We start from the raw sequence: 11,050 nt of genomic DNA on the forward strand, positions 1-11,050 counted from the left end.
CAGCTGGAGGGATGGAGAGGAGGTGGGAGGATGCAGGAGAGAGGATGGAGGGAAGGATGGAGGGAGAGAGAGAGGACCCAACAGATGGGGCAGAGATGGAGACACACAAAGAGAGATCCTGGCTGGCACAGAGACGGGAGACAGGCAGAGGCGCAAGAGGGATGGAGACCACCAGAGACAGGCTGAGGCAGAGAGGGAGGGAGGGCAGAGATGGGCAGGGACAGAAGAGAAGGAAGGTATGGCAAGCCGGGAAAACAGACAGGGAGAAGGAGACAGAACCGCTGGAAGCCGACAGAGGGATGGAGAGACTCAGAGATTCGGAGAGACAGAAAGGGGAAGGCCAGCCACAGAGGTGGGGGACGGGGGGGCGCAGGTGGAGCTGCAGGGAGGGGCCGGGGGTACACACAGGTGGAGGGACATGTGCTGGGGAGAACTGCGGACATATCGAGGGAGACAGAGACAGAGAAGGGAAAGAATTCTTGGAGTTGCTGACGCCAAACTCATGTCGGTTTCCCCAGCCCCCTAAGCCCACCCATCCAGGGTGAGGGTAAGTCCGTGTCCCCACCAGTGTCAAGGCTGCATATCTACCCACAGCCCAGAGTGATTTAGGATTCTCTTTACTTCTACAGAGAAGCTTCCAGAAGCCCCTGAGGTCCCTGTGTATGTTTTTAGACACCCATATATTCTCTGTGCCCATCGTAGGCTCCTTCATACCTTCATGTGGGCCCCAGTATAGCCCATACATCCCCACTGTAGCATGTCCACAAGCCTGTGCTCTGCCTGTGAGTGACCCACCTGCCCCCATTAGCTTTCCACATAAACCATAGATCCCTCTATGTCATGTAACCAAAAGTGTTAGACACCCATTTAATTCTCAAATCCTCTATAAAGCACACCCAGGACTGGGCAAGGTGGCTCATGCCTGTAATCCCAATACTTTGGGAGACCGAGGTGGGAAGATCAGCCTGGGCAACACAGCGAGACCCCATCCCTACAATTTTTTTTTTTTTAATTAACTGGGTGTGGTGGCATGTGCCTGTAGTCCCAGCTACTTGGGAGGCTGAGGCTTGAGCCAGTGAGTTCGAGGCTGCAGTGAGCTATGTTTGCACCACTGCACTCCAGCCTGAGCAACAGAGCGAGGCCCTGTCTCTAACAAAAGTAAAATAAAATAAAGTGCACACAGGAGCTTTTTGGCTGCTGTGATATTTCCAAGTCCCCCATTCAACACTTTAAGTCCACAAATCTTTAATGAGTGCCAGATCTCAGCCAGGCACTGTTCCTGTTGGTAAGAACATGGCAGTGACCTAAATCAGCAAAAAAGCCTGTCCTGTGAGGCTTCCATGCTGGTGGATGAAACAGATGATCAACAAGGTCAATAGGCAAAATGTATGGTGTGTTAGATGATCTTGTCTGTGCTGAGGAGGTGACCACAGCAGGGAATGGGGTTAAGAGGGGCCTGTTGAGCAGGGTGCAATTTTAGGCACCCGGGTTTTTTTTTTTTTTTGTATTTTTAGTAGAGATGGGGTTTCACCCTGTTGGCCAGGCTCATTCTGTAACTCTTTTTTTTGAGACGGAATCTTGCTCTGTCACCCAGGCTGGAGTGCAATGGTGCAATCTCAGCTCACTACGACCTCCACATCCCAGGTTCAAGCAGTTCTCCTGCCTCAGCCTCCCGAGTAGCTGGGATTACAGGCACCTGCCACCGTACCTGGCTAATTTTTGTATTTTTAGTAGAGATGGGATTTCACCGTGTTGGTCAGACTGGTCTCGAACTCCTGACCTCGTGATCCACCTACTTCAGTCTCCCAACGTGCTGGGATTACAGGCATGAGCTACTACACCTGGCCTGGCTCTGTAACTATTAACAGGAGGGATCTGCCTTCTGGTTCTGGAGGCATTAATGGGTCCCTTTTTGCTCTCAAGTGTCTTGCTGTAGATGAAAAATTATATGATCACCCTCTTTTTATTTTGTTTTGTTTTTTGAGACAGGGTCTTCCCCCTGTTGCCCAGGCTGGGGTGCAGTGGGGCAATCATAGGTCCCTGCAGCCTCGACCTCCTGGGCTCAAGTGATCCTCCTGCCTCAGCCTCCTGCATAGCTGTGACTATAGGCAGATGCCATCACACATGGCTAATTCTTGTATTTTTTTGTAGGGATGCGGTCACACTATGTTGCCTAGGCTGATCTCGAACTCTTGGGTTCAAGTGATCCTCCCACCTTGGCCTCCCAAAGTACTGAGATTATAGACCTGAGCCACTGCCCTCGGCCATGTATTATAAACTGATAGACTTGTACATAGATGTCCGCATCCTAATTCCCAGGATCTGTGCATAGGTTACCTTGCATGGCTGAAGGGACTTTGTCCATGTGACTGAGATAGGGAGATTATCCCAGTTATTTGGGTGAGCTCGATGGAATCACAAGAGTATTTGTGAGAAGGAGGCAGGAGGAGCAGTCAGTGATGGAGACGGGAAGATGGAAGCAGAGCTTGGGGTGACAGGGCCACCTGTCAAAGAACGAGTGTGACCTCTAGAAGCTGGAAAAGGCAAGAAAAACATTCTCCCGGAGAGCCTCCAGAAGCAATGCAATCCTGCGGACAGTTTGATTTCAGTTCTGTGAAACCCATTTTGGATTTCTGCCCTCCATAACTGCAAGATAATAAATGTGTGCTGTTTTAAGCCACCACATTTTTAGTAATTTGTTAACAGCAGCAATAGGAAACTAATATAATAGCACATCCACAGGCCCAGATGCATCTCACAACACAGTGCTGGAAACACCACACACACACACACACACACACACACACACACACACACAGCCTATCTGTTGGGTCTTCCTGTTTCTGCCCAAAATATCCCCCTGCACAACCATGCCCAGCAGGTGCTTGATACGTTTGTGACTGTGTGCCCGTTTTGCGTTGAGCACAACCTTTTCCTGGAGGAAAACGCCTCCTATCCAGCACCAACGTGAGAGTTTCTTTAAGCCCAGTACAGGGCCAACACCTCTGCAGACCGGGCCGCATCAGCACGTGCCCAGGCCTAAATCCCACTTCTGGTGCACGGAGGCCTCGGGCCTCCCCACCAAGCTGGCTCCTCTGGCGCTCTGAATCTTGCTGGGCTCTGGGGCACTTTGCTTCCGGCTCCATGCCTCAAGAATCCTCTCCTCTCCACCTGTCAGGACATGGGGAAGAGTCCATGAGCGAGAGGCTGGGTGATGAGATGGGTCCATGCCGCAGCTCCATTTGACAGATGGAGAAACTGAGGCCGAGAGAGGGGTTGCCGGGGGCCCAAGGCTCACAGGCCAGCCATTACAGTTGCGACCCCAGGGCTCCAGTAGATGGGGTGGTGGCCCCGGTGGAGGCGAAAGTCAGATTAGGGGGGCGAGGCCCCAAACCTTCTAAGGATGACCGACAGCAATGAGTGGGAGGGGCCTGGAAAGGGGCGGGGGCGGGGCCTAACTGAGAGAGGCTGAAACGCCTAGAGCAGGTGCGGGAATAGTGTGGGCGGGGTCAGACCTGGGGGCGGGGCACACTTTAGAACAGGGGTGGAGCTTGCAATAAGGATCGGGGGCGGGACTCGCTGAGGTGCGAAAACTGGGCCAGGGGCGGGGCTTTGACCGCGACTTGAGCGTGAAGGGGCGGGGCCCGCACGAAGGTGCGTCCTAGCTTGGAGGGGCGGGGCCGAGGGCAGTATCCGGCCAGGTGAGAAGAGAATAACAGTCGGGCAAGCAGCTTCAGCTGCATCCGCGGCACGAAGTTGGGTGGGTACGCCGGAAACTTCCGGGTGAAACTGTGCGTATTTCCGGTTAAGATGGCGGCGCCCAGTAGAGTCAGGTGCGGACGACTTTGTCGGTAGGAGCAGCGGCAGCTTGAGGACCCTGGGAGGTGAGATCCGCTCTATTCCGGCGCCCCTCTTCGGAGAGGAGGGAGAAGACTTGTTGCTAAGGAGACCAAAGGGCGGGCTTGTTGCTACGGAGGCGGGGCAGTGAGGTTGCTAAGAGACGGGACGCACGCACTGGAGATGGGGAAGGGGGGTTGTTGCCAGGGAGAGTGGGTGGGGCGTGTTGCTAGGGAGAAAGGAGGGGCTTATGACTTTGGGGAAGGGTCCTGTGGGTATGAAGGAAGGAAAAGGGGCTGTGGTTGAGTGGGCTGGGGGCAGAGTCGTTTGGGGTCATGGGGGGGCGCCGAGCTCCCCTAAAACGCCACCTTCTCAGCAGACCCTCAAGAATCGACCCATCAGGACGTCAGAGCTGCTTCAGCGGTGACCACCTTCTCCCCCTAACACGTTCTTCCCTTCTTCACAAACGGCCCATGTCAGACGAAGGCTCAAGAGGCAGCCGCCTGCCCCTGGCGCTGCCCCCGGCCTCCCAGGGTTGCTCTTCAGGGGGCGGCGGCGGCGGCGGCGGCTCCTCGGCTGGGGGCTCGGACAATTCCCGGCCCCCACGCAACCTCCAAGGCTTGCTGCAGATGGCCATCACCGCGGGCTCTGAAGAGCCAGACCCTCCTCCAGAACCCATGAGTGAGGAGGTAAAAGATGGGGACCCAAGAAGCTGGGGTGAGGGGCCTGGGGACAGATAGAGGTGCCTTGGGAAGTGTGACCTGGGGAGCCACAAGAAGACTAGGGTCTTCTTGGGTGGCAGGCGTCCAGGTGTGGAAGCATTGTAGGCTATAATTTGTGCTAGATGGGGTCGTCGTTGACTGAGGTCAGATCTCAGGAGAGTCTGGGGGGACATATCCTTTCCAGAGCCAGACTGACCTGGATTCAGCATTGTCCAGCTATGTGACCTTGGATATATTACTTCATCTTTCTGAGTCTCAAGTTCTTTATTTACAAATTGATAATAGTAATAACTACGGTATAGGGTAGTTCTGAGGTTCTACTTTAAGTAGGGCTGCACACAGTGTCCAGCATACAGACAGTGCTTCTGAAGACAGCAGTGTGTTTTCATGAAGAGCACAGGCTCTGTAGTCAGACTGCTTGTTTTTTTTTTTTTTTTTGGTGTGGGGTAGGGGTGGGGGACACAGTCTCGGTTGGAGTGCAGGGGTGTAATCTTAGTTCACTGCAACCTCTGCCTTCCCGGTTCAAGCAATTCTTGTGCCTCAGCCTCCCCACTAGCTGGGATTAGAGGCATGGGCCACCACGCCTGGCTAATTTTCGTATTTTTAGTAGAGAAGGGGTTTCACTATATTGGCCAGGCTGGTCTCAAACTCCTGGCCTCAAGTGATCCATCTGCCTCAGCCTCCCAAAGTGGTGAGATCACAGATGTGAGCCGCCACGCCCAGCCTAGACTGCTTGGGTTTGATTTCAGGCTTTGTCAATTGCTGACTGTGTGACCTTGGGTAAGTCTTAACCTTTCTGTGACTCAACTTACTCGTCTGCGAAGTGGGGATAACAATGATACATACCTCATAGAGTTGTTTTGCAGATTAATAGGAACAGTTATTATATATAATGTTTAATTGGCAATTACTGTATACAGAGCATTATGCTAACCCACTTACATACATGACGTCATTGAACCTTTACGACAGTGAGGCATGAAACAGGCACAGAAACATTAAATAGCTCACTCAAATTTACTTAGAACTGTGACTAAGGAGACCTCTGCTCCCTCCCTCACCCCCAAAATTCCAGCAGTCACTTATTAGCTCTCATCTCCTTTTTCTCTGAGATAGAGTCTCACTCTGTTGCCCCGGCTGGAGTGCAGTGGTGTGATCTCGGCTCACTGCAACCTCTGTCTCTCAGGTTCAGGCAATTCCCTTTGCCTCAGCCTCCCGAGTAGCTGGGATTACAGGCACACGCCACCATGCCTGGCTAATTTTTGTATTTTTAGTAGAGACGGGATTTCACCATGTTGGCCATTCTGGTCTCGAACTCCTGACCTCAGGTGATCGGCTCGCCTCAGCTTCCCAAAGTGCTCGATTACAGGCATGAGCCACTGCTCCCGGCCTCATATTGTTGTAAGGCTTTATTCTGACAAGTCTCAAATTTATATCTCTAGGCCAGTGATTCTTCACTGGGGGTGATTTTTATTCCCCAGGGGACAATTGGTGTGGAAACATTCTTGGTTGTCACAACTGGAGGAAGGGGGATACTGGCATCCAGTGCGTGAAGGCCAGGGATGCTGCTCAGCATCCTCTGGTGCACAGGACGGTCACACCACAGAGAACTATCCAGCTCAAAGTGTCAGTAGAGCTGAAGTTGAGAAATCCTGGTCCGGCCTGCACCTCCACCTGGGCTTCGGGCAGCTTCCTCAGTCTTTTGCCTTGGATGTGTAATAGATCCCTCAAATTTGACACATTTGAAAATGAGCTGAAATCCCTGCTCTTCCCACCCCAAACCTGCTTTTCACACCATTTCCCCATCTTTTCCTGTTTGCTCAGAACAGAGACCTCAGAGTCATCCTTGACCTCTCTTTCTGTCACACCTCGTATCTCACTAAATCAAACGGGCTCTCTTTTCAAAATAAGTCCAGGGTCTGACCATTTCTCCCCACTCCTCTCTCCTTCCTGCTCCACACCGCCTTCTCTCCTGCCTGCTCCCAGCCGTAGCCTCCTGTTTCATATTCCTGCACCTGCCCTTGCCCCCGCCTCCGTCTGTTCTCGATCAACAACAACGCAGGTGTCCCGAGCCCTCTGGCAGCTCCCACACCTATTCAGAGGGAAATCCCAGGTTTTTACAAAAGTTTGCAAGACCTGATATCACCTGCTCCCCTCCCCTATCCCTTTCTCCTTGCTCACTCTGCCTCCACCACACTGGCCTCCTGGTGGTTCCCTCTGCCTGGAACCACTTCTAGATGTGGCCTGGCTCAGTCCCTTACCTACTGCTTTTCTCGCAAGTCACCTCCCTGGGACCCTCAATGACCAACCCATTTCTTTTTTCTTTTCTTTTCTTTCTTTCTTTCTTTCTTTCTTTTTTTTTTTTTTTTTAGAGACAAGGTCTCACTCACTGCAGCCTTAAATTCCTAGGCTCCAGCCATCCTCTCCACTCAGCTTTCTGAGTAACTGGGACCACAGGCATGCACCACCATGCCCAGCTAATTTAAAACTTTTTTTGTGGAGATGGGGTATCACTATGTTACCCAGGCTGCTCTTAAATTCCTGGGCTCAAGTGATCCTCCTGCCTCAGCCTCCCAAAGTGCTGGGATTACAGGTGTGAGCCATCGCACCCGGCCCCGACCTGTTGAATTCTGCAGCCACAGCATCTCCCACTCCAGATCTCCCACTGTGCTTAATCTTACTTACCCCAGGACACTTATAATCTCACCATGTCAAATGCTACACGTTTTGCTTATTTTCTTTATTGACTGCTCTTCAACCTGAATGTGAGCCCCACCCCTAGGGCAGGGGTTTCTGTCTGGCCCAGGGCTGCCTTTAGTACCTAGAAAAGTGTCTGTGAATAAAATAGATGTTCAGTTGATTCTGTTTCCCTGGCTAGAGTACGATGTTGCGATCTCGGTTCACCTCAACCTCTGCCTCCCAGGTTCAAGTGATTCTCATGCCTCAGCCTCCGGAGTAGCTGTGACTACAGGCTCGGACCATCATGCCCAGCTAACTTTTTGTAGTTTAGTAGAGATGGAATTTCACCATGTTGCCCAGGCTGGTCTCAAACTCCTGAGCTCAGGCAGTCTGCCCACCTTGACCTCCCAAAGTGGTGGGATTACAGGCGTGAGCCACAGCGCCCGGCCAGTATTTGTTGACTGAAGGAACATCAGCCCTCAGTTGGCTGTCTTTATTAATGGCTGTTCCTTTTTAATTAATGACTGATAGATCTCCTTTCCTCCTCGCCTTGGTCCCCAGAGGCGTCAGTGGTTGCAGGAGGCCATGTCGGCTGCCTTCCGAGGCCAGCGGGAGGAGGTGGAGCAGATGAAGAGCTGCCTCCGAGTGCTGTCACAGCCCATGCCCCCCACTGCTGGGGAGGCTGAGCAGGCAGCCGACCAGCAAGAGCGAGAGGGGGCCCTGGAGCTGCTGGCCGACCTGTGTGAGAACATGGACAATGCTGCAGGTACCCCACTTCCCCCGCCGGGACGTCCTGCCCCTCTGTACATGTCCTGCTGCCTCTCAGCTCTTGCCTCTACTCTTGGGGATCACACCATCAGCCTCCCTGCTGCCCTCTCACCATCAGCCTCTTTGCCTCCATTGCCATAAGGAGCCAGGCTCTTCCTCACCCTCATGGCAGGTGGGGTCCCCCACTTCCCTGATCAGTTCTGAGGTGGCTGTTTCTCTCCTGGTCCTCTGGGTGTCCACTGCCACTCCCTAGAGCACAAGGGAGAAAGTGGCATGGGTGGGGTGGCAGAGAAGGCCTCTCCGGGGCAACGTTTGATCAGAGACCTGAAGTGAGGTGCGAGTTGCGGGATGATCTCTGGGAAAAGCATTCCAGACAGCGGGAACAGCCAGTGCAAAGGCCCTGAGGCCAGAGCGCGCCTGGTGTGTTCAGGAACAGCAGCCAGGCCCTTGAGGCAGAGTAGAGTGAGTGAGGGGCCAGGTGTAGGAAACAGCGTGGGGGTGGGCAGGGCCTCGCAGACCGAGGTAAATGCTGTTTTACTCCAAGCAGCGGAGCTGACAGAAGGTTTGAGGAGAGCCCACTTCCATTTGGAGGGGTTGTGTGGTGTAGCCACTGAGGGTGTGGATTTGGGGTGTCACTTCCTTGGTTCATAGTTCAGGCTGTGCTGCTACATGGCAGTCTGGTTTGGGCAGGTCCTGGTTACTTCCTCTTGTACACAGGCTGGTGAGGATGGGCTGAGAGAAACCCCCAGGCCCGCACAAGCCCAGGCACAGAGTACACGTAACATGTCAGGCATGGGAGTCAGGTGTCTTCATTTTGGACAGGGGCTGGACGGCGTTTGGGAAGCCCTCCTCTATGAGTGCATTTAGCATCCTGAGAAGACCCGCAGTGCGGTCGCCACCCCCCAGCTTACTTTTCCCCAGTATTTCCCAGTCTTAACCCAGCAGAGAACTCCCGCTCCAGTCCGCGGGATGGCTTTTAACGACTTTGCTCTTTCATTCATTTTTTGCTTGTTCAGGAAATATCTGCTGAGCAGCTGCTGTGTGCTAAGCACTATGCTGAGTGTCCAATCACAGCAGCAGCAATTTTACACCTTATTAGTAATCAAATGAGAACGAAAGCCAAAGATACCACTTCCTCCCTGGCCTATGCACTGTCTCTGTATATAAAGATAAATATATATGTGTATCTTTTCTGTTTTAATGAAGATGCGCAGTGCTGATGAAGGTGGGCTGAGGGGAACATCCTCCCACATGGCCGTCTCTACCACTTACTGTCAATTCAGTGTTGTGCAACACTACCTCTATTTCCGGAACTTTTCCACTGCCCACAAAGGAGACCCAGCGCCCATTAGGCAGGCCTTCCCCTGGCCCCCTGGCAACAACTAACGCATGTTTTGGGTCTATGAATTTGCCCATTCTGTACCTTTCATATAGATGCCTATAACATGTGACCTTTTGTGTCCGGCTGATGGTGCTAAAGGCGTGCCCATGCTGTGGTGTGTGTCAGAGCTTTATTCCTCTTCTTTTTGTTTTTTTTTTGAGTCAGTCTCCCAGGCTGGAGTGCAGTGGTGCAATCTCAGCTCACTGCAACTTCCACCTGCTGGGTTTAAGTGATTCTCATACCTCAGTCTCCCAAACAGCTGGGATTACAGGTGCATGCCATCAGGCCTGGCTAATTTTTTTTTTTTTTTTTTTTTTCCTGAGACGGAGTCTTACCCTGTCGCCCAGGCTGGAGTACAATGGCGCGATCTCAGCTCACTGCAACCTCTGCTTCCTGGGTTCAAACCATTCTCCTGCCTCGCCCTTCCGAGTAGCTGGGCGACCGCCACCATGCCCAGCTAATTTTTGTATTTTTAGTAGAGACGGGGTTTCACCATGTTGGCCAGGCTGGTCTCGAACTCCTGACGTCATGATGCACCTGCCTCAAGCCTCCCAAATGCTGGGATTACAGTCATGAGCCACCGCGCCTGCCCAGGCCTGGCATTTTTGTATTTTTAGTAACAACGGGGTTTTGCTATGTTACCCAGGCTGGTCTTGAACTCCTGGCCTCAAGTGATCTGCTCACCTTGGCCTCCCAAAGTGCTGGGATTATAGGCTTGAGCCACTGCGCCCGGCTGCTTCATTCCTTTTTATGGCTGAGTAATACTCCATTGTATGGCTAGAGCAGTTTTTATTTATCTCTTTATCCTTTAAGGACATTTGGGTCATTTGTGAATGATGCTGCCGTGAACCTGAGTGTGTAAGTATCTGAGTCCCTACTTTTGGTTCTTTTGAGTCTGTGCCTTGGTGTGGAATTGGCAGGTCACAGGGAATCTTGTGTTTCCCTTTTTGAGGAACGGCCACGCTCTCCAATGCCACTTGATTTATAAAAACCGGAGGTGGGCTGTGGTTTGCTGACCCTGGGGACATTCAGATTGTCACAAAAACCAGGATCAGTCCCGGCATTTAGTAGTCTGGAGCCTGGGGCCCTAATGCCCCAAGTGCCGATGGAATCCAGTTGTACTGGGCTTGGAGGGACCTCTGGTTGGGTGTTTGGAGAGAACCAGGTCCCTGTGGGAGCCAGCCTGGCTTTCCCAGCCTCAGCAGCTGTGGTAGTCGGCTTAGGGCCACCTTAGCCAAGCACCACAGACTACTGGCTTTAAAAACAGAAATGTATTTTCTCATGGCTTTGGAGGCTAGAAGTCTGAGATCAGGGTGTGGGCAGGGCTGGTTTCTCCTGAGCTCCTCTCTCCTTGGCTTGCAGAAGGCATTTTTTGTGTTCTCCCTCCATGTTGTCCCTCTGTGGCTGTCTGTGTTCTCATCTCCTCTTATCAGGACAGCAGTCAGATTGCATTAGGGCCCACCCTGAGGACTTCATTTTACCTGAATTATCTCTTTGAAGATCTCATCTCCAAGAACAGTCACATTCCAGGGTCCTGGGGGTCAGAGCATCAACCCATGCATTTTGGGGGGCACAGTTCAGTCCCTAACATCTGGCCCCTCTCTGCTCCCCTCTGTGGCACAGACTTCTGCCAGCTGTCGGGCATGCACCTGCTGGTGGGCAG

The 11,050-nt window shown here is 52.6% G+C and overlaps 1 protein-coding gene across 1 annotated transcript in view; it reads left to right on the forward strand.

The window, feature by feature from the left end:
- The first annotated feature begins 4,012 nt into the window (after window positions 1–4,012).
- Window positions 4,013–11,050, forward strand: part of HSPBP1 (HSPA (heat shock 70kDa) binding protein, cytoplasmic cochaperone 1) — a 35,014-nt gene continuing 27,976 nt past the window's right edge. The window contains exons 1-3 of the mRNA XM_011932586.1: window positions 4,013–4,526; window positions 7,800–8,004; window positions 11,011–11,049. Coding sequence (XP_011787976.1) covers window positions 4,173–4,526; window positions 7,800–8,004; window positions 11,011–11,049 — 598 coding nt within the window. The 5' untranslated portion in view covers window positions 4,013–4,172. The remainder of the gene's footprint in view (window positions 4,527–7,799; window positions 8,005–11,010; window position 11,050) is intronic.

This window comes from Colobus angolensis, unplaced genomic scaffold, assembly GCF_000951035.1.
Source record: "Colobus angolensis palliatus isolate OR3802 unplaced genomic scaffold, Cang.pa_1.0 Scaffold96, whole genome shotgun sequence".
NCBI lineage: Eukaryota > Metazoa > Chordata > Mammalia > Primates > Cercopithecidae > Colobus > Colobus angolensis.